The sequence below is a fragment of the Misgurnus anguillicaudatus genome, chromosome 23 (genome assembly GCF_027580225.2).
Source record: "Misgurnus anguillicaudatus chromosome 23, ASM2758022v2, whole genome shotgun sequence".
Classification (NCBI taxonomy): Eukaryota; Metazoa; Chordata; class Actinopteri; order Cypriniformes; family Cobitidae; genus Misgurnus; species Misgurnus anguillicaudatus.
The window spans coordinates 9,652,015-9,676,656 of NC_073359.2; the positions used below are offsets into that span (position 1 = coordinate 9,652,015).

At 38.9% G+C, this 24,642-nt stretch overlaps 1 protein-coding gene across 1 annotated transcript in view; it reads right to left on the reverse strand.

Annotated features, from left to right (window-relative positions):
• Positions 1-24,642, reverse strand: part of nek7 (NIMA-related kinase 7) — a 94,025-nt gene that overhangs the window by 12,807 nt on the left and 56,576 nt on the right. Inside the window, exons 6-8 of the mRNA XM_073861613.1 lie at positions 22,351-22,459; positions 19,577-19,684; positions 10,016-10,110 (exon numbers count right to left, since the gene is read on the reverse strand). Coding sequence (XP_073717714.1) covers positions 10,016-10,110; positions 19,577-19,684; positions 22,351-22,459 — 312 coding nt within the window. The remainder of the gene's footprint in view (positions 1-10,015; positions 10,111-19,576; positions 19,685-22,350; positions 22,460-24,642) is intronic.

The window sequence follows — 24,642 nt, forward strand, 5'->3', positions numbered from 1 at the left end:
CGGTCTCTTTAATAGAATACATCCAAAAAATACAGGAAATGTGTATGTAGTATTTAAAACTGTATAAAAATGTAAACTGAAGTTTAAAGTGTTTAGGGTAAACTCCCCTTCCACTTGAGCAATAGCAGGAAACTGCAGGATCTCTTAAACCTAAATAAAATTAACCTCTCGACACGCACTAGCTCGGGTGCGGGATGACGTCAGTTTATTTTTTATGCTGCTAACAATATCTATATAGCCTACTGTCTACAAACATGAATAATATTAACATTACTATACATCGTTTAAAAGGTCTAAATACAAATGCTCTAGCATCATAAATGTAGTATTTTGTTAAAGAAGTCCAGATGACAACATGCAAAATATAAACGGGACTCCTTATCTTTGTGTTGATATAACGATCGCGAATCGAATCCAGTCTGTTTCAGATGTGTGAATAACTCTTTAAAACCGTCTTATAAAATACATCCAATGACCATTTTTGTCCACAAATGCGTATAATCGGTTAAATATAGATATACTGTTATTGTTTACATCAGATTTTGCATGAACGTCTTGTTATAAAATATAATATACAATCTGAGGATTATGTATGTCGTAACAGTGTATATGAGATTACACTCGCATTCAAACCCGCGTTCAAACTTTGTTTTAAAAAGTAGGCGGGAGTATAATACATAATATCCAAACAGCGCTGTAAAATATTGTGATGCCATCTGGCTCGCTTGTTCCTCCAATGACTTCATGAAAAATACTGATAGCCAGAACGTGTAGCCAATTAGATAACGAATCCAACGATCTTTGTGTGACGTTTAATTTCCTGGTGTGGAAACGGAATTTTATACGCTAACATAAGGATAAATAATAATAAGAACGAACGTGTATGCATGTAAACTAAAGGGCTCGTTATAGTCATGCGTAGGTCCTACGGCGTAGCCGCGACGGCGTAGGTTCCGCGTCGGTTTTCATTTATACTTTTGCGTCATCGTGCAAACACGCGCGCAGGCCGCTGGTAGGCAGTAACCACGCGTGTAACCACAGTAGCACCGCGAACGCCAAAGAAGAAGAAGCTTTGCAAGTTAAGCCACAAACGAAGAAGAAACAGCAACTTCTTGTGTATAATTTGAAAAGACCAGCAATGATGGAAGTAAATAAACAGCGACTTTTGTTGCAGTTTGAGTTAAATCACTCCTCAACTTAGCCATTCTTTGTTTTCACCGTCGCAAACGGAAATACCCATGACGCAGTTTTTTTTACCTGATGGGAGAGGTTCTGGTGGACCAATCACAGCGCTTGCGGTCCGCGTAGATCTGACACGCTGTTAAATTTGGCACCTAGAAAAGGCACTAGCCTGCAAGAAGCTCATTTTTGGGCCTATTGACCTCAAACGTAAAACATAACTTCTTCAGACTTGTGGCTTTGGCATCATTGCATTTCTAGGTTTCACACACATATTTATCATTAAGATTTTTAGTATTAAATTAGATGTTATGCAAATTTATTACAATGTATTTCAGCCTCTCTAACTTTTTTAATTTTTATCTTAAATAAATTTTGGTTTGGGCCAGCGTGGGGGTGCTTTTCATAGAGGTTAAATCCTAATTTCTAATTTTAAATAAATTAGTATTTTTACTTCATTCTGCTCAAAAACGCTCAAGATGTGTTTAGTGCCAAGGGAGGTCACACTAAACACAGACGATGCCTAAAGAAAACATTTAGTTTAAAAAAATGTTTTTTTTACATATTTCCTGTATTTTCTGTTTGTATCTTAATAAAATAGATAAACAATAATAGATGGACATTAACTCTTTCCCCGCCATTGACGACTTATCTCGTCAATCAAGAGAAAACGCTTCCCCGCCAATGACGAGTATTTCCATCTTTCTGCAATACCGCTATTATCCACTAGGTGGATAATCCCCTTCCGCAACTTTTTAATACCGGAAGTATTGCCCTATGGCAAGTGGCTGCATGTCCGTGTTTGTTGCGATCTCAATGAAAAGTCCGTCACAAAAATGGAATTATCTTTGCTTTTTGCTCAAAATGTGGTGTTTTTGCAGAAACCTACCCATATTCAAAAGCTGATTATAAAAGAACTACTGAAGGTAGGATAAAACAGTTTTATTTGTTTGAAAGCAGAGGGTCTGTTCTTTCATTTGGTATATTGTATGTTTATATATTTGAAGAAAAACATTTTCTGGAAGGCATTAAAACTTTTGTGAAAATCATGAAAAACGCTGGCGCTGGCTGGCAACTTTTTAAAAAAAATGCTGGCGGTGAAAGAGTTAAAACTTCTAAAACAACAAGTTTGCTGGTGGGCCTAAGACGTTTGCACAGTACTGTATGTAAAAATATAACCTTGATATCTTTAATACTGCCTGAGTAAGCTCATGTCAAAAATTGAAATCAATGTGAACTTTGATGTATCATTAGATTATGAGACTTTAGCCTGGATTTCTCACACAAGGCCACATATGTTCAAATATCCATGTTGGATTATTAATAGCTCACTCTTGGAGTTGTCACTCCACTATGACGGTAGTTGAAAAGCCAAACCTAAAAACGATTCTCTAAGAATGCAATTCATACGCAAGCTTGCGAAGCAAAAACTGTATTCAATCACGTCAGGCCTGAAGGTCTCAATCCGTAGAGAAGAGCTATCTATTAGCGTAATTATTATTGAGCTTTCTTCTTCGTCAAACTCTTTGCATGGTAATTTATAACAGAGGTCCTGCGTAACTCTCAGGAGTCGGGATAGAGGGCGTCTGGTGTTCAAGCGCAAGAGAACCATCATTATTTCATCTCACTCATCTTTCTTGCACTCTTCTTTAATGATATATTAATCAAATGGAGGCGCAGGCAAAAGGAGGGAACACAATTAAATATGAATCCATATTCTAAGCGTGACAACTGGCACACACACATACCCGAGACAAAAACACACACACAGAGAGAGATTCACACAGACAGTGATGATTAAGCTGGGTTTTTCTCTTCAACAACAACAAAAAAGACAAAATCGCCTCTCTGTGAATCGAAACTCCGAAAAGTTTCAGACGCGTGTTATGTTTGTAAATTTGCTGAATGAGTGTGCAGACGCTCCTCGGTTTTATGCATCATTAGCAAAACACGGGCGAGGTAGCTCGTCGGAATGTTAAGAGTCCTTCGGAGACTCCGGCGTTCCCGTACGCAGCGTCTTTAAAGAACATGAGTATTCCGCAGCTGTACACGTCTGGGCCGAATTAATTCACTAAGCTATCAAATTAAAATCTGAGATGCGTAGTGAGAAAACACCAAGGTATACCAGGTAATCTATATTTGAATAAGCGAGTTGAATCAGCTCAAACGTCTGGAAGGATGCTTGCTATGAAAAAACCTGCACGAATTAAATATATAAAAAATCTTATCTCTCACACTGTACACTAAGCATTCTTTTTTCATGAAAGAATATCATTTGCGGCACGTATCAAAAATGCAACGCCTTGTGATGCATGCTACTCTGTTTACTTTTAGCTCTCGTGTTAATCTATTACAGAGCCGATTCGCTTCTCATCTCCCAGCGTCGTCGGCTATACTCGAAACACATGGTCGTAAACGGCGACTGTGACTTCACGGTTTTAATTGTAAAACGTTGAGCAGGAAGCCAGGCATCGTGTTTTTGTGATGAAGGCAGATGCAACGGTCTCTGCCTCTTATTTATGCAGACATAAATCCGAAACACCTTCAAGAACGGCTATTAAGAAGGGGTTTAGGAGGACTTCAAAAGGCCAGGCCAGACCAAGAGCACAGAGATCCACCAATATGAACTCTGTCTGTCTTTAATAGAGACTAGAGACATGGCGGAGAGGAAACGGTGAGGACACCGTGAGGGCCATTTGGGTCACCCGAGACGACCCTTTCATTTTCAGCGCCATAAAACTTAACACCAAAACCGACTGTCCTAGCGCGAGATTAGTAGACTAATAGACCTACAAAAAAATCTTCTTAAAGGGACACCACTTTTTTTTAAATGCTCATTTTTAGCTTCCTTGCAGTGTTAATTTTGGCAGCAAATTCTGATTTAGTCTTAATCTTTTGGATAACACACAATTTAGTTTTAGTCTTATTTTAGTCATCTGAAATCTTTTAGTTTTAGTCTTAATCTAGTCTTAAGTTTTTTAGTCATTGGAAGTATCCTCAGTCTGTTATGGAATGGTAAGGTTTGAATATGCAATACAGACACAGATTTAATGGTTGTTGTAAAAAACACGCATTTTATTTTTTTCTTAAAGGAATAGTCTACTCATTTTCAATATTAAAATATGTTATTACCTTAACTAAGAATTGTTGATACATCCCTCTATCATCTGTGTGCGTGCACGTAAGCGCTGGAGCGTGCTGCGACGCTTCGATAGCATTTAGCTTAGCCCCATTCATTCAATTGTACCATTTAGAGATAAAGTTAGAAGTGACCAAACACATCAACGTTTTTCCTATTTAAGACGAGTAGTTATAAAATAAAACGTAGCGCTTTTCTAAGCGGATTTAAAAGAGGAACTATATTTTATGGCGTAATAGCACTTTTGGGAGTACTTCGACTCGGCGCAGTAACACCCTCCCTCTCCCATTATGAGAGTGAGAAGGGGAGCGGACTTTTCAGGCAAGTCAAAGTACTCCCAAAAGTGCTATTACGCCATAAAATATAGTTCCTCTTTTAAATCCGCCCAGAAAAGCGCCACGTTTTATTTTGTACCACCAAACTTGCTCGTATAACTACTCGTCTTAAATAGGAAAAACGTTGATGTGTTTGGTCACTTCTAACTTTATCTCTAAATGGTACCATTGAATGAATGGGGCTAAGCTAAATGCTATCGAAGCGTCGCAGCACACTCCAGCGCTTACGTGCACGCACACAGATGATAGAGGGATGTATCAACAATTCTTAGTTAAGGTAATAACATATTTTAATATTGAAAATGAGTAGACTATTCCTTTAATGTCAAAAACACTGACCCTGGCTTTCTCACAAAAGATAATCTCACATAAAATAAGCATAAGACTCGCTCTACCAAAAAAATATACATGGTCCCAGAAAAAGATATGCATTTTCTTTGAATGACATGCACACACAGACACACGAGAGCACAACAGACAGACACGCACGCACTTTGTCCAGTCATGTAACGGCACAACATCTACTATAATAGTAACTTTACACATTTCATTCAATTTGAGGACACTGAATATTTATACTCAGTATTAATTCAGACAATCCAATGCAATCAATACAGTTCAGACGTGTATTCCTTTAGTTTCTGTTATTCCAAGTTTAGCGAAAACACGGTGGTTTATCTGATAAAATAACCTTAGCGTGTATGCTTACCTTCGCATGTATTTCTGGATGAGTCGTCTTTACAGGCAGTCTTGTTGTAATATTTTAAGCGTGACCAGATTAGACGTTAGCTCTGACATTTTTGTTGTCAATGAGACATGTCTTCAGACCGGGTGTACCTCAAAACGTTAGCGTGTTGCTAACGAGCGAAGTCAACTGACATCAGCCAAAGCTGGGTAACTAAGACTGTAAAACTAAGTATAATGTAAACAACCTGTTGTGAAAACGAACTTTGTCGCGGGTTTTTAAAATGCCTCTGCTGCCTGCATAAATCAACCTACCCTCAACGATTCGCTTTGATTGGATTTCTTCACAACTTGTCCCGCAAAATGAGTAGCTCTGATTGGATCTCTTCTCCATTCGTCCCTCCCTAACATTGTCGTCTTATTTTTATTTGTTGACTAAAGTGTCAGTTATATTTCGTTACAGTCTTCGTCATCATATCTGACTGTTATTTAGTTTTTATTCAGTTTTCGTCTGTGAAAAAGGTTCGTTGACGAATATTTTTCGTCATCGTCTTCATCAACGAAATTAACACTGCTCCCTTGGAGTTAAATATTTGATTTTTACGGTTTTGGAATCCATTCAGCTGTTCTCCGGGTTTGCCGGTACCACTTTTAGCATAGCTTAGCATAATCTATCTGATTAGACCATTAGCATCGCGCTAAAATTACCGAAGCGTTTCGATATTTTTCCTATTTAAAAATCGACTTTTCTGTAGTTACATAGTGTACCAAGACTGACGGAAAATTAAAAGTTGTGATTTTCTAGGCAGATATGGCTAGGAACTATACTCTCATTCTGCCGTAATAATCAAGGACTTTGCTGCCGTAACATGGCTGCAGGATGCGCAATTATATTACGCAGTGCCCGAAAATAGTCCCCTTTGTTACTTTCAATAGCAGGGGACTATCTTCGGCTGCTGCGTAATATCATTACTTACGGCAGCAAAGTCTTTGATTATTATGCCAGAATGAGAGTATAGTTCCTGGCCATATTTGCCTAGAAAAAAATATGAACTTTTAATTGTCCGTCGATCTTAGTACATGATGTAACTACAGAAGAGTCAAAATTTAAATAGTGAAGTGTCCCTGTGTCTGGTAGTTGGAAATTTAATATTGCTTCGTATTCAAATATGTCTACTAGGTGGCAAATTTACTAAACACTACTTCCTGATGCAATTCATTAATATTTATGCATTTGACAGACACTTTTATCCAAAGCTTCCTACAGTATACATTTTATCAGTATGTGTGTTCGAATCCATGACCTTTTGTGCTGCTAATGCAACTCTTGGTAACACTTTATTTTACGGCGTCTTTGTTACACATGTTACATGTAATTATTATAGTAATAACAGTTAATTATGCGTAATTACATGCAACTATTCCTAACCCTAACCCTACAGTAAGTACATGTTGTTGATGATTATTACTTGGTACTTAAATATATAATTACAATGTAACAGTGACGCCTTAAAATAAAGTGTAACCCAACTCTCTATTATTGAGCTATACTAAATATATCGCTATTACCTAGCTATAAAAATGAAAAGTCAGCTAAACGAATTGCAGTGGATGATTGATGTTGTCAAGCCCTGGTAAAGTATTCATAATCACAGATGTCTACTGCATTTTCCTCGACTCGCAGGCTACGAAATTACTAAGAAAGTTTTTAGTGAACAACATTAAACTTACTATAAAATTTCAGTAATTTAAATTTACTTGCTACAGCTCTGCTGAATAACCAAAATCTTACCCAACACGTAAACAAGACCCTCAGTTTAAAACACAACCACACATTTCCTCTACGGTGTAGAGAGCCGTCAATAATGCAGATGGACCACGTTATACAGTGCGGTCTTATTGAGAGATGCACGCGGAGAGCGTGTGTCCCGTCTGCCGCGAGGGCCGTTTGGGATCCAACCCCGTCTCTGGCCTTGTCCCGCACCCCTGCGCTTCATCGCGAGGCGGGCGGCCCCATCAGCTGACCAGATGAGCTCCAACCGAGAGTGTGGGCATCAAACGGAATGGCAGATGCAGATGGAGAAGAATGCACAGGTATTGATGATTTTCAATCGAGGCCCCGTGACCCCCACAACAGATCGACTAAAAGATTCATGCTCTCAGAATAAAGGAATTACATGCACACCTATAGACCTTTCGCGCAAAATAGATCAATGGAGATCAATGCAAGATGTCAAGAGTGTGCGGTGGAGCATTGCAGCTAGCTTTCGACTGTCCGACAACGAAATAAATTATGAAACGTGCAATCTTTATACACACACATATCTATATCTTAAGTCATTAGCTAATTCTGATTTGAATTTGAGAGTAAAGCCAAATTCTGCAATTTAGAGATTTTAATGTGAATTTTAAATAATTTTTGTAATTAATTTTACAGAATTATCTAAGATATGCTGCCACTATTTATTTTATAGCACGTGCCCACCCCTTTTGGAAGGGTGCATCCCTTTGCAAAAGGGATTATGTCAATTCATGACATAAAACATCTCAAATTTAAAAAAATTTAATTAAACAAAACATATGTAATTATACAATGTAGAGCTATGCAGCAATATTTTTCTGAGGTGTTGAATTTTTGATAAATTAATGTATTTTATACAACTAGGGCCCCCCAGCATTATTTGGCAACCCCAGTTTGAGAACCACTGCTGTAATATAAATCAACTGTCTCATTTAAAAAGACATCTAAGACGAAGTTGATGCTAAAATGTGAAAAAAAACCTGAGAACTTCATTAAGTATCCCAAGCTAATAAAGAAAGGTTTCTGAGCAACGAATTTTTCCTCCGGGTTGCAACATCACACCAACCGCCGGCGGGTTTGCCGATTATCAGATCTGTCACTCAAACAGATGTCAATTCATCACCTTCCCAGCCACCCCCCACAGGTCACGTGACCCGCTGGCAGCGAGACAAGATGAAAGTCTTCGTGTACCACAGGGCGACAGCAGAGATCTGTTCGAGGCCGAGGCCGGGCCTGGCTTCGACAGAAGCTTAAGAGATCACAACTGTTCCCCGTTTGCCTTCTCCCCACACTTGGCTGACCCGTGGCCACTGCTAAGCAGGGCGGCCTGATCACACTGATGGGCCTGGTGCATTATGGGAGACTAATTAGTGCCAAGAAACACTGTCTCCAAGCAGCGGTGAACTCAGATGGTTGTTTTTCAGCCCCAGGCACTGTGGGAGGTGTAGCTACTGGTAAGCTGCCCCCCTCGCCAAAAAAAAAAAAGGAAAAAACACTCAGGGGGATTCATGGGATAGAACGAGTGCTGGACTAACAATGTGTCTATTTCCGCACAGCGTGAGTGTGAATCTGTGCCTGCACGCGTGTGTGTTTATACACCAGTTTTTGGTGGCAAGCACGTCCCGTGGGTTTAAGCATTGTGTCATTTACAGATTGCTGCGGATGATTCCAGGTGGCCCTCGTTTCGGGTTAAAGCATGAAAATGCTTTCGTTGTTAAGATCGTTGTTACGCAAGAACCTAAAGGTTAAAGGAATAGTCTACTCATTTTCAATATTAAAATATGTTATTACCTTAACTAAGAATTGTTGATACATCCCTCTATCATCTGTGTGCGTGCACGTAAGCGCTGGAGCGCGCTGCGACGCTTCGATAGCATTTAGCTTAGCCCCATTCATTCAATGGTACCACTCAGAGACAAAGCCAGAAGTGACCAAACACATCAACGTTTTTCCTATTTAAGACGAGTAGTTATACGAGCAAGTTGGGTGGTACAAAATAAAACGTAGCGCTTTTCTAAGTGGATTTAAAAGAGGAACTATATTTTATGGCGTAATAGCACTTTTGGGAGTAGTTCGACTCGGCGCAGTAACACCCTCCCTCTCCCATTATGAGAGTGAGAAGGGGAGCGGACTTTTCAGGCGAGTCGAAGTACTCCCAAAAGTGCTATTACGCCATAAAATATAGTTCCTCTTTTAAATCCGCTGCGTTTTATTTTGTACCACCAAGCTTGCTCGTATAGCTGCTCGTCTTAAATGGGAAGAACGTTGATGTGTTTGGTCACTTCTAACTTTATCTCTGATTGGTACCATTGAATGAATGGGGCTAAGCTAAATGCTATCGAAGCGTCGCAGCGCGCTCCAGCGCTTACGTGCACGCACACAGATGATAGAGGGATGCATCAACAATTCCCAGTCAAGGCAACAACATATTTCAATATTGAAAATGAGTAGACTATTCATTTAAGATTACGGGTAACCTAGTAAAGTAAGGGGTTTAGGTGAAAGTAGGACCAAATAAGCAAACTTAATTTAAAATTTAGACTGAGAAACGTTAGGATCGTATTGGATCTAAGTGCACTGTGTCTTCGGGAAGTGTACGTTATTAAAGGCTCATCGAAGCAGTCAGTATCATTTTGGATTGCGAGTAGCGCATGTTATCTAAAACACATGTAAACGTCAAGCGAATTTCCCCGTCGGCTTTGCGACACACTCCAGGTTTCCTATGCAGGAAACATTTACCTCCGACTACAAACCCATGCTGTAATTTTCACGACGGGCTGCGTGGTTGAAGTCGGGGTGTCTGATTGCGTCTCACAAAAGAAGAGGAACGGTGCTGAAGATTGGGGGGGGGTGATGGGATTGCTTTTTATACTTTACCTCATAGAGCAGGCAGCCTAGCGACCAGATGTCAGATTTGAAGTTATATCCGTTTTCGTGTATCCGCTCGGGAGACATGTAATATGGGGTGCCCACTAGGGAACACAAAGAGAGACAGGCAGAGAGAGAGAGAGAGAGAGTTAGGCTGTGTCTGATTTACAATGCGAGGAGTTCATCCATGGATGCTTCATTGACAAAGGATTCAGACTGAAGATTTTTAGATGACAAAGAGGAGGTTACTAACAACAGAGAGATACACATGAACTCAATGATGCGTGCCTGTGGTAAGGGTCAAAACACATACTAACCATTTATATATTGATGGTCAAGTGCACAATCGAATAACACGTACCTTAAACAGTGGACCACTGACAGATCTGAAACAACACCAGTTTTAGAAATAGGAATGCACAGATATATCTGCCTATAATCAGTATCAGCAATTTCCCCACTATCCGATATCAGCCGATTATTAAAACGGCTATATTCTGGAAATTAAAAGGGGCGTAAAATGCATCCGAACTCATACAGTGTGATTATTTTTAATTGGGTGACAATGACAACAGTATTGCAATTCGTACGCTCCACATTTCTAGGATTTCACGACATCATAATTTGAAACAAGGAGTGAAAAGCAAAACTATCGTAAAGGTAGATGTCATTCTAGGTAATCAAATATCAGTACTGGCACAGAAAATTGTATCGGTGCATCTCTAGTTAGAATTGACCATCATAAAGAGTTTGATGATTCTAAATATTCTGCACATATTCTGAATATGTTTAATTTACATCTCTTTTAAAGGCGGGGTGCATGATTTTCAGTCGGGCCGAGTACCAAAACACACTTGTAGCCAATCAGCAGTAAAGGGCGATTTATAGTCATGCGTAGGTTCTACGGCGTAGGCTATCCGTAGCCTGTGCATAGCTCTGCGTAGCCTGACGCGCACCTCGCAAAATTTTTAACAGCGCGTCAGTTCTACGCGGACCGCAAGCGCTGTGATTGGTCCACCAGAAACCCTCCCGTCAGGTAAAAAAAAAAACTGCGTCATAGGTATTTCCGTTTGTGACGGTGAAAACAAAGATGAACCAAGTTGAGGAGTGATTTAACTCAAACTGCATCAAAAGTCGCTGTTTATTTACTTCCATCATTGCTGGTCTTCTCAAAACATACACAACAAGTTGCTGTTTCTTCTTCGTTTGTGGGTAAACTTGCCCGGTTTCTTCTTCTCTGACGGTCGCGCTGCTACTGTGGTTACACGCTTGGATACTGTCCACCAGCGGTCGCGCGTGTGTTTGCACGTCGACGCGGACGACGACACAAAAGTATAAATGAAAACCGACGCGGACCCTACGCCGTAGGACCTACGCACGACTATAATGAGCCCTTAAGGTGTGTGTCTACTAACAGATATTGCCTGGTTGCGTATGTGTGGGGTGGGTCTACCAAAAGGAGGTCCAGATTCTATCAGGGTAGGGGTGTGTTTGTTTAGGTGATTTTAAATATCAACATTGGCTTTCAGAGATCATGCACCCCACCTTTAAAGCATTTACGCTAATTCTTAATTTTTTTGGACTAAAAAGCATCACTTTAACTGAACAGCCATTAGAATGCCCATTACATTCTAAATGTTTAATGTATTAAGTAAGATACTGTAAAATCGGCAAAATCGATTTTAGTTTTTCACTAAATGAAACCATATTTAACTATATTACTTTACCAAATTCGAATTTTACACTTATTTCTTAGTTTAAAGCTGCATTGTGTAACTTTTAGAAGGATCTCTTGACAGAAGTGCAATATAATTTACATAACTACATTATCAGTGGTGTATAAAAACTTTACATAATGAACTCTATTGTTTTATTTCCTTAGAATGAGACGTTTTTATCTACACACAACGTCGGTCCCCTTACATGGAAGTTGCCATCATGTTTCTATAGTAGCCCTAAATGGACAAACTGCTCTATAGAGCGCCTTCATCACTACATTTTCTCACATTTTGAAATTGAGGGGTGAGCTGTTGGTTGTAATTCATAATCTCACCACTAGAGGCCACTAAAATTTACACACACCACCTTTAACAATTTACGGCCAGATTTACTAACAGTTTGCGCAAACGACTCTTGGATTTACTAAAAAGACACACAGTGAAAATTTATCAAATTATATTATTTGACTGTCCTTAAAGGTCACGTTCTTCCTGATCCCATTATTCAAACTTTAGAAATTGAGGGGTGAGCTGTTGGTTGTAATTCATAATATCACCACTAGAGGCCACTAAAATTTACACACACCACCTTTAAAAATTTACGGCCAGATTTACTAACAGTTTGCGCAAACGACTCTTGGATTTACTAAAGACACAGTGAAAATTTATCAAATTATATTATTTGACTGTCCTTAAAGGTCACGTTCTTCCTGATCCCATTATTCAAACTTTAGAAATTGAGGGGTGAGCTGTTGGTTGTAATTCATAATATCACCACTAGAGGCCACTAAAATTTACACACACCACCTTTAAAAATTTACGGCCAGATTTACTAACAGTTTGCGCAAACGACTCTTGGATTTACTAAAGACACAGTGAAAATTTATCAAATTATATTATTTGACTGTCCTTAAAGGTCACGTTCTTCCTGATCCCATTATTCAAACTTTAGAAATTGAGGGGTGAGCTGTTGGTTGTAATTCATAATATCACCACTAGAGGCCACTAAAATTTACACACACCACCTTTAAAAATTTACGGCCAGATTTACTAACAGTTTGCGCAAACGACTCTTGGATTTACTAAAGACACAGTGAAAATTTATCAAATTATATTATTTGACTGTCCTTAAAGGTCACGTTCTTCCTGATCCCATTATTCAAACTTTAGAAATTGAGGGGTGAGCTGTTGGTTGTAATTCATAATATCACCACTAGAGGCCACTAAAATTTACACACACCACCTTTAAAAATTTACGGCCAGATTTACTAACAGTTTGCGCAAACGACTCTTGGATTTACTAAAGACACAGTGAAAATTTATCAAATTATATTATTTGACTGTCCTTAAAGGTCACGTTCTTCCTGATCCCATTATTCAAACTTTAGAAATTGAGGGGTGAGCTGTTGGTTGTAATTCATAATCTCACCACTAGAGGCCACTAAAATTTACACACACCACCTTTAAAAATTTACGGCCAGATTTACTAACAGTTTGCGCAAACGACTCTTGGATTTACTAAAGACACAGTGAAAATTTATCAAATTATATTATTTGACTGTCCTTAAAGGTCATGTTCTTCCTGATCCCATTTTTCAAACTTTAGTAAGTGTGTAATGTTGCTGTTAGAGCATTAATAATACTTGCAAAATGATAAAGCTCAACGTTCAATGCCGGGAGCTATATTTTCTTTAACAGAATTCGCCTTTAAAAGCTTACAGCGAATGGCTGGTTTGGACTACGGCCCTCTAGTTCTCGGATTAATGACGTCAATATAAGAGTTTGACTAAACTCCGCACACTGGAATACGTCAGTCGCCAGCTAAGCTCAAACGGCTCTGGCTTAGATAAGCTGCTGTCGAATCACAACACACCAAACAAACTACACAATCAGAACTCGTCACGTATTTCTGAAAGAGGGACTTCATAGAACAAGGAAGACATCGGCTCATTTTTAGGACAGTGAAAACAGCAGTATACAGATAAGTAAATTAACGTGGTTTTTTTACACGTGAAACATGAACGCATATTATATTGCGCACTATAAAACACAACCAAAGCTTCAAAACACAGGAAGCACGGGGCCTTTAATGCATAATCATTTGTAGAGGTTTCCCATTTAGATGCTAAATTTATGGGGAAAAGAGTATTTAAATTAATCATGTAACGACATTTACTAAGTTTTCCGCTCGTCAATTTACTGGTATTTGCGCCATAATTTAACACCTTAAAAGCTAGTTTAAACCCTACACTCACTTGTGCTGCTCTTGGTCATTATGAAAAATATGATTTCTGCGCCTCTGTTCTTTAACCTGCGCCTTGTCAGAAATTTCCACTCCCATCAGCGCTTTATTGAAATTGCACTCTGAAAATGCTGTAAATCTGGCCCATAAAATCAAAACATGCCATTCACCATTCAAAGTCACCTGATAATACAGTTTTACTAGAAAAACAGCAATGAAATAAAACAGCATTCATTCGGGATAGAAAAATCTATAATTTGGGAACAGTGGTAGTTTTGACATTGAAGTTGTACAACAACTTTTCCAGATGGAGTCAAGCGCTGTAAATGTTCGTGAACGCATTTAGGTGGGTGGCTAAGAGAGTCTGCGGGACTGGTTTCAGACTGTCTGTAAGTACGAGCACTGGGAAATCAAAATCTCAGCTTACATAAGAGCAGATTCATTCTCATTCACCTCTCATTACAAAAGAACCTGAATGATTTACAACAGGAGCCATTCAAGCCAGCCAAATAAAACTTGGTCACGTCTTTCTCTCTACACAGGACGGTACTGTACACAGGACTATATTTGAAATTGGCATTTATTATAAAAATCCCACATTTCATGTTTCAATTGATCAGCATGTGCCTAAAAGGCTTTTCAAGACAAAGGTAAACGGCATGTTTACGCACCGTGACGTCGCACATGTCAAAAGGCTTCGAGACTCGAGGCACAACAAAAGCGAGACTAAAAAGACCGTCAGGTCATTTAGTCTGTGGCCCTGCAGAGAAGTGTGGGTAATTGGCAGTGACTAATAGCTATCAGACACAAGAGCGGTACCCAAGAGGCCAGTCAAACTCCCTAAAGCCATCACAAGATTCTTACTGCTCATCGACTGTAGCCGACCAGCCAACCGCCGTCAAAGATTGATGATGGAAGGAAGTCAGGGTAAAAAACTGAGTAAAAACATTCTGACAAATGCTTGCAGTTTACAAAAGTTTAGCCTTGCCGCAAACAGCTCAGATCTGACACACCGTTAAGATGTCTCAGGTGGCGAGAACAAGAGCCAAAGCGAAACGTCTCAACACCAAACGTTGTGTCAGAACGGCTGGGCTGAGGTTGAAACACTTACTGAGAAAAACACAAGCAGCATCCCTACCGTCTCGCCATGTGATGCAATGTGCACGCATGTCAGACCCATCAATGTTACTGGGATTTTTTTGTCGTTTTTTAAATTTTATTGGTTAATAAGGCAAAAAGTTACTCTAAAATGAAGAATTAAATGGCGATTAACCCTTTATTGGCTGTATAACTAATGCCATTTAGTAATTGGTCATCACACTCAGTCGAGAGCTTTGACATCCATCGTTAGACACTTGAAAATATTCGTCTTCTCTTATGCTAATAGTTTCGTAAAGGCTTAGCGGTACAGAGCAACTATTCCAGCAGCACGTCAAATTAAGAGCGCATTACTTATTCATGCAAATAAATTGTAAACCGTGTTGGGATTCGTAACTATTGTTATGAATTGTTATGACATTATGATGCATTTTTGTGAAAAAACGAGAAAGATTACGAGACTCTCGATGGCGTGGTATTTACAGTAATGTTTAATTACAAAAGAAAGAAAAAAAACGTTCTGTCCCATTGGCTTTTCAAACCTCAGAATAATAACGGCTTTTTTCGTCACTTTTCCCCTTCGAATGAGATGCTAGCACATAATTAGCACAGATAAATTGCATAATACGAGGATTTGGAATTCCTTTTCATTTGAATCATTTCTAGCGTTTTTGTTTCTCCCACCAAATTCCTTTGTTCCGATTTCCCCTCAGAAAACCTTCCACTCTCCTTAATTTAAAGTCTAGCAAGCCTCTGGCGGGAAATGTAAAGAAGAGCTATCTTTTCTTTCTTTCAATCTTTCGCTTTGTTTGTATCTGTGGGCTGCGGAGCCGCTCGGAGATAAAGTTAAAAGGCGAGGGCTCGGCTTCAGAGGAAAAAAATTGACAGCCGTGGAACGGTGCTTCCCGGACCTCCATCCAACCCGCGTCCCGGAGTTCTACCACGGTGGTTTGTCTCATTACAGACTGAACTGTCAACCCCCAAACCTTACCGAAGCACCCCGCACCCTCCACCCTAAACCGCCCCCGTGCAGAGAGAGAGAGAGATGGAGCGGGAGAGCGCTGGAAAGATCGTGCAGGCAGGAAGCTTTGGTCTACCCGCCCTGAGGGAGGCACAGATCGAAGGTCTCTTTGCCCATGGGTGAATTTAACCTGCCATGTAGAGACTCATGAATTTCATACCATTCAGCCTTCGTATGGAAAGCCCAAGCCTATGGGACAGGTGACATGGCGTTGTGTTGAAGATTTTCTCGGTGAACCTGCCTTGTGCCTTTTTGTGCTTGTTTTGTCTATACAAAAACCATTTCGGATGCATGGATGCATAAGCGAGGTAGAACTGCAAAAGACCACTGCGACTGTGGTGGTACGATATAACCCTGATCCATAAACTGTTATAAATCATGTTAGGGCCCCAAAAAAATTGCTCCCTAACATAGCGGTGTGTAAATGATACCGTGCAGCACGAGCCACGGGAGCAGGTGCGAATGGATGATGTGGTTGCACGGAGCCACTGGCTCCAACGAAGACGCAGACACCATTAAGACATGATTAAGGAGAGCCCCGATTAAGCTCTTACTGAGACTGTAGCTCATCCCGAGCCTTGGATGAATCGCTGCGGTTCTGAATGAAAAGAGCGAGGTATCCTGTAGAGGGCGCTGTGAGCTCAGGTTTTTAATATTGTAGTCACATGCATTTCCTGACTCAGTGTTGTGTTGAGGTGGGCTTGCGGTCTGAGGCAAACACAAAGTGTGAAATTTGGAGGTAATTTCTAGATGCTTTACAGCTTTTTCCTATTTGCACCGATTTTTTATTCATCATCATTATCATGCGGACATGAAAGATAATTTTGTATTCTTACACACCTTACTGTCCACATAGACGTATGTCTCTATACATACTGCATTTGCATGTTAATTCATTTATACAAAAATATAAGACAAACATCAAACAATACTATTATATACACTTTCTTTTCATTATATTTTAACTCTCTCAGATCTATTAACTGTTCAGTAAAATTTCTTATAAATGGAATTTATAATGTACAGTTTTTATTAAACCATTACAATTGTAATATTATAATAACTAAATTTCTGGTATCAGAGGCATTGCTAGCGTGTTTGGTGTTTCCTTTTTTTTACTTTTCAAGGACTTTCCAAGTCCAATACCCTCAAATTCAAAGACTACATGTGGGGACACATATTTTAAGTGAGCGCAAAATTACATCGCGTTACCTTTTAAGATACATTGTTACAGTTCCCTTTCGAGGGAACTTGCGCTGCGTCACTGCGGTGACACTTTTGGCACGCCTCCAGGGGTAAGTGCGTCTGAATATGTATATAAATTCAACCAATGGTGAGGCTTAACCACAAAGACAGGGTGACGCGGAAATCCGGAAGTATATCGCTTTTATATCGCATTTGAAATATTGCCAAAGACGACGTTACATGGATGCAGGAAGTATGGCAAGGGAGACGCAGCCGAGACGCTTTCATGTGTCAAACACAACTATGCCAAACAGCATTTTGGTATGAACCATTCGCATACAGAAGATATAAGCATTTAAAGCGAACAGTTTAGCGCGTGTGCTTAAAAGGCTATAAATTTTATGATATTATCCTACACCAGGGGTTTTCAAACTTTTTGTGTGTGTGGACCACTATTTGTAATCAAGAATTTTCGCGGACCACCTCATAATACTCATAATAAAATATGTCTACACAAAGTCCTGAATTAACCTGCACCTCTAAATAGGCTTACTAGCCCTAAAACTATAACTGGTCATCACATCCGTACAACAGGTTTGTTAAAGGAAAGTTTACTGCACAAAGCGGTGCATGGTTCATTTGAACAATGTGGTTATTTCTATAGCAATGGAGTAGTATGAAATCCATACAGTAACAAGAATATTTGGATATAGTAAACATATCAAAACCTTTGGCGATTTTAGGGGATTATTAATCTTCAGAGTTTTACAAGTCAATTCAACAGCACATCTGCAAAACATTTCCGAAACGCGAGATCAAGAAACTAACTGGAAATTAAAATAATAACAGGCCTTATTCATTCCATTTATAAACAATTTGTTTCATATAAATTGCCTATAAAGGCTTAACTCGACAATTTAATTTAAAATTTATATCAATATTCTTATAACAATATTCTTTATAGACGGTTTCATCGGACGCACGTGATACACGTCTGGATCCGAACTTTACTTCCAGTTTCGTTTTTTTAATGGTCTGACTAGTTGCTAAACTGATCTCTTGAACAAATGCCTTGTCGAAAATAACAAATGTTTTGGTTTTCTAGGTAATCTATGTGTTGTTTTTTTGCTTGTTATATAAATAAACTACGTTTAAAGTACTTTGTGGTTATTTATTATTAGCGGAGTTTACCGGAAGTTACTTACGGACCGCGACAGCCGCTTGTTTATGTTGTTACTGCTGAAACGTCTATATACATTTTCTTATAAAAAAATATTATTTTATATTTTATTTTGCCTTTACATGGACCACCAGCAGTACCCTCACAGACCACTAGTGGTCCGCGGACCACAGTTTGGGAATGGCCGTCCTACACGACATGGAATAATATGGATTTTTTTCCAGAAAACTTCTTGCATAAAATAGATTCAAGCACTTTCAATGCCCTGTATCTATGTATGTATATTTTCAAAAACTTCCCAGGGCCTTGAATTTTTCCCTCCAGATTCACAAACTTTCAAGGATTTCAAGGACCCGTGGAAACCCTGTTTTTACAACTTATCGAACACCTACACAAAATTTTGACTGCTTACAAAAGTTTTGCATCTCTTTAAAATATGCCACATAACTTAAAATCCAAAGGAGCTTTTGTAATGCAAAATACTTAACTAAAATATATTACATTTTAAGCGAAGTCACAGAGCTTTCCAAAATATGTACATCTGACCCTGATAGCCAGAAAACCTTTTTTATTACAATACAAAATGACTACCGAGCAGAAGACAAGCTGTTAACAATTTATAAACTGTTAAAGGAAGATTATAAACAACAGGTCATCTTACATATAAGCGGTGTTAAAACAGCGCGTGGGCCTAAATGTTCCGCATGACTCTTTTAACCGAACGTGGCAGGATGATCAACACCTCGTCATCTTTTAAGCTTTCCCAAAACGGGGTGACTTTTCTTAAAAGTAGCTCTGTCATGGTGTGTGGACACCTTGGGGTGTCATCTGTGACAGTAATGCCAAGATCTGTTCCCCAACTAAACATCATATGTGAAGACAAAAGTCAAGAGGTCAAGCCCATGAAATGATTACATCCACTGACACACTTGACTCTCAACTGGCCCCAGGGCCCAAGGGGAAGGAGATTTTTATAAGACACATGGTTTTGCTTGCAGGCAGCCCTAATGAAACACATCCATGCCCTACTGGGCAATCAGAGGAAATCGCTGTTGTATTCAGAGAAAGGAGACAAACAGATGGACAGTCAGGAAAAAAGAAGAGATAAAAAAGAGGAAGTGATTACCTAGGGAATGAGCAGCAGTGGTTTTGGAACTGAAGAAACGTCCCAAGCCCAGGTCGCCCAGTTTCACCACTCCAGTGGCTGTGATGAAGACGTTCGCCGGCTTAATATCTATAGCAGAATAAACACATGCTGTAGTAACGTATACGACACATGAGAAAAAAAGGCTTCACGTTTATCTTTTTTCAATGCGTGCACTTAATCTTTGTACAGCGCGTCGTGAATGTGTTAGCATTTAGCCTAGCCCCATTCATTCCTTACGATCCAAACAGGGATAAATTTAGTACGCACCAAACACTTCCATGTTTTCCCTATTTAAAGAATGTTACATGAGTAGTTACACAAGTAAGTATTGTGGCACAAAATAAACGTGGCGATTTTTTAAGAGGATAAAAATGTGAATTCTATTACATGGCGGAAGAGTACTTAAGTTTGCAGCATTTCGACCTCGTCGCGCGGTAACATCATCACTCCTGACTACTCCCCCTCTCGCTAAAACTTCTGTTTTACAATATAGTTCTCTTTTTTTTATTCGCTTAAAAAATCGCCATGTTTTATTTTGGTGGCTTCAAAATTCATCTCTGTTTGGATCTGAATGGTGAATTCCCACCAGCCGCAGTAGTGGAGGCAAAAACGCGCTATTCGCACGTAGTTGGACGCTTGAACGTGAGAGTTCACTCGCTTAATTCACACATAAACCTTACGCGTTAAATTCTAGTCATTTAAGACATTCACGTGGAAATTTGTGTCATGGGAGGGGCTTCTGCGACTCCCCTTGCTTCCTGTAATCACGTCACTACTACAGCAAGGTCGTGATTGGTTAACGCGGCGCGGAAATCCACCAAAGTTCAGATCTTTCAACTCGCGCGTTTCCTGCAACAAGGCTCAATTTGCGCCGAAAGCGCCATCCACACCGCGCCATTCGTGCTATGCTTACCGCGTGTACCATGCCGCAGGATGCCTAATTGCGTCTTTGCATTGACTTAACATGTAAATCACTCGCGTTCGCCATGTCTGGTGTAAACCCTGCATAAAGAATGAATGGGGCTAGGCTAAATGCTAACACATTCACAACGCGCTGTACAATAATTAAGTGCACGCATTAAAAAAGATAGGTATGTATTAATTTGTCTAAGTTGAGGTAAGAACATAGTAAAATATTGAAAAATGGTAGAAAACACTTCCCTGCCAATGAAAAGTTTTTACGCCAATTAACATTTCCGCAATTACCCACTAGGTGGTGCTCTTACCCAACTTATAAAACACTAATGCATCAACTGATCTAAAAACAGTAAAAACTCCATGTATGCTTGATTATTGTTTTGAATCTAATCTCTAACAAAAGTTTTTTACAAAAATGTATGTTTATATATTTAAAGGCGGATTGCACAATGTTCAACGCTTTGGAAAAAGGAGTTGGGCCGACTACCAAAACACACTTGTAGCAAATCAGCAGTAAGGGGCGTGTCTACTAACCGACATCCTTGCCAGGGTTGCGTATGTGGGGGGCGGGTCTATCAAAAGAAGGTCCAGATTCTATTGGGGTAGGGGCGTGTTTGTTTACGTGATTTCAAAATGTCAACATTGGGTTTCAAACATTGTGCACTCCGCCTTTAAAGAAGACAATTTACTGGAAGGCATTAAACTTTTGTAAAAATCATTGAAAATGATGGATAGCAACTTAAAAAAACTGGCAGGGAAAAAGTTAATACAAGAGTTACTATTAGCAAGCTATTTTAGGTGACGGCTAGTCCCTTTCGAGATACCAATCACATGTTGACACACTTCTGTTCGATGTCAACTACTTTTGGACATAAACTTTCCTAATGATAACAAATACATACAGCTGACAGATACGAAGCCGATATTCTTGCTAAAGAACAAGATCTCAAAATGCAAAATATCACCCTATAAACATCTCAACATTGGGTAAATTGCTGTCACTGGGGCAGTACCTTTTAAAAATATCCTAATATGTACCATTAGGTACAGATATGTATACATTTGGTATCAATATGTACCTATGAGATACTATGGTGCAAAGCTGTACTTTTTGAAATGTTACTGCTCCATTGACAGCTATGGTACATATTTTGGCCATTTTTTCTTCGGAAAGTGTATAAGGCATGTTCAAACCTTTATAGACATTGCTAATTCGTACGCTCGCCCTCCTCAAGTGAACGTCCGGCATGTTACATTAGTTCGCCGAGTGTTGCATAAATACATGAAGACTGGGGAGCAGGTCTCAGGTCGCTATGGACAGTTGCGTCATCTCGCTTGTTTTCAAATGGCAATGGGATGATGCAATGAACCCAGCAGTGTGTCTGGTCAAGCTTGTACATAGCACAGACCGTAAGACTCTTGTCTCAGAGCTGATGAGGAGCAGATGCTACTAAGTAGAATGAGTCCTGCATGGTATTGAATTAAGCGACGAGTGTTGCAGTGAGGCTCAACGATGTCACCAATGCATGATCACATCACAACAACAGGCGTTTTATATTAACACCTATTTAATTTGAGCCAATCCTGAGCAACCCAGTCTATCCTGATGCTTGTCAATGTGCGAATTATACTGGTTTATGGCAGTTAGGCAATTAGTATTAGAGAGATAACCTTCATAAAGCTGTCAACCTGTATACTGATCGGTAAGTGAGTTAACTTGATGAAAGCATAAAAATTATTTGACACAGGAAATGATCCTTTATAGTCTATGTATAAAGGCACACATTATTCTAGTGTGTACTTGTGAAACTGTGTAAGCGTGTGTGTGTTTGTACCTCTGTGCATGACACGGCGAGAGTGCATGTGCTCCAGTGCACTACACAGCTGAACAAAGTACTTCCACACCGTCTTCTCTGGAATCAGCCGTCTTTGTTTCTTGAAATGCTGCAGGCAATAAACAAATAAATAAATAAATGCGCTGTGATCGCGGCGAGACGTGCAGACTTTTCATTTTCGGAGACGCACGCGATGCCCGCTAACCCCGAAACGTCAACGTTTTCATTTAGAACTTGGGGCTCAACGTGGACTATATTTAGTACACAGTCAAACCTGTCCGATCAGAGCATGACAAAACATCAGATCGTAAAAAGGTAGCGGCCACCTTATAGTTATGCCCTGCTGCTATAATCTGATGCAGGCTCTACATTGCAAACCATCTTCAATAAACTTTTATTTCCATTTCGTTTGAAGCAAGTGGAATGGAAACCATCTGACGTTTGTGAACATAGCCGAAGCCTCATGGGGAAACAAACATTTAGGGGCTTTCAAATGCACACATGCTTTAGAGGATTAAGTGTATACAAGCTTTGAGAAACGGTCGACTCGATGAAAGTAACAGAATGTAACTAGATATAGCCAACAAGATTATACCAACATAAAAAACTATTTTAAAATTACTAGGGAAACTAGGGAAGGGTCAACAACCGGCACTATTAAACTTTAAGTTTAGTTGTGCATCTAAATTTAATATCTATCTATCTATTTGACGGTTTATTCCTTAACCCTCAATTGGTCCTTGGGGTCTATATGACCCCAATCGACATTTCATAAGTAAAAAAAGTGGTTCCCTTCATCTCAGAGATATAACATTTTGTGACTTTTCCTAAATAATCTATCTATACATACCCAATAAAATGGGCTTGCTTTGGTTGTTCCAAAGGTATTTAAGAAAATTATTAATATGGTCCTTGGGGGTCAATATGACCCCAAGGGAAATGAATGGGAAATGCAAAAAAAATTGTCAAAAAAATATATTAATAAATCCATCATGAATCTGAAAAATTTCCGGACAAAAATGAATGCTCACACAAACACACACAGGTATGACTGCCACAGAGGGCATTTGTATAGAATTTGGCAAATAAAATCAGCCACAAATGCAGAAAAAAAAGATATAAAGAGTTGTTACCTAATGCACGCACATGTACACAAACACACTTACATTCATTCAAATTTCTGTGGCATTTTGTAAAAACAGACATTTCAAAATGCATTAAAAAGCTATAAAAAAATGACTATATATATATATATATATATATATATATATATATATATATATATATATATATATATATATATATATATATATATATATATATATATATATATATATATATATATATATATATATATATAAATTCACAAAATGTATCACTAAAGTAGTGATGTGAGCAATTGGCCACATTCAGTGAAATGAATGGCTTTCTGTGACCCTCTTCTGGTCAAAGCTATTTCTTTCTTAAACGGTAATTCTGGTTTATCTCTAACCATAAAAAGGTGGAATTTTACACCCAACACCTAGATCAATATCCAGACATAATTTAAATTTAATTTTTATATAATCTTTGATGTGATTTTTTTCATAACAAAAAATCTATATTCAGTGCAAACTCATCAGGGGTGAAAAAAATGACGTTCAAATAAATAAATAAATAAATAAATAAATACATAAATAAATTTAATAAACAGTTTATATATCAACTATAATTTGTATATTTATTTATTTATTGTAAATGTTATTAATTTTAGCATTTTAATTTATTTAAATTTAAATCAAATTTAAAACTGTTAGCATTCGTTAATGCAGTGGTTCTCAAACTTTTTCAGCGTGCGGCCCCCTTTGTGTACGATGCACTTCCTTGCGGCCCCCCCAAAGAAAAACAGTTCTAAAACTTCACATTTTAATTAAACAAAACATTAAATTACACTAAATTACAGGTAGTGCTGCCTTATTTTTTCAGGTTTAATTTCACAGAATTCATGACAAATAATGTATTTTATAAAATGTTATAAAACTGGGCCCCCCCTGGCACCATCTCGCGGCCCCCCTGGGGGCCCCGGACCCCAGTTTGAGAACCACTGCGTTAATGCACCTCAACTAAGAGCAGTTAGAGATTTTCTCTCAATCCTGTTTAATTAACACAAGTGACAGACAGGAGCAAAATTAGGTAACTTCCCCTTTAAGACCAAAGTCCGGATCTAATATAATGTTACAAATTCGTTTTCTCTTTAAGCTGTTTACTTTCTCTTAAGACCTAAATTGTCGTGTTTATGACGATACTTGCAAA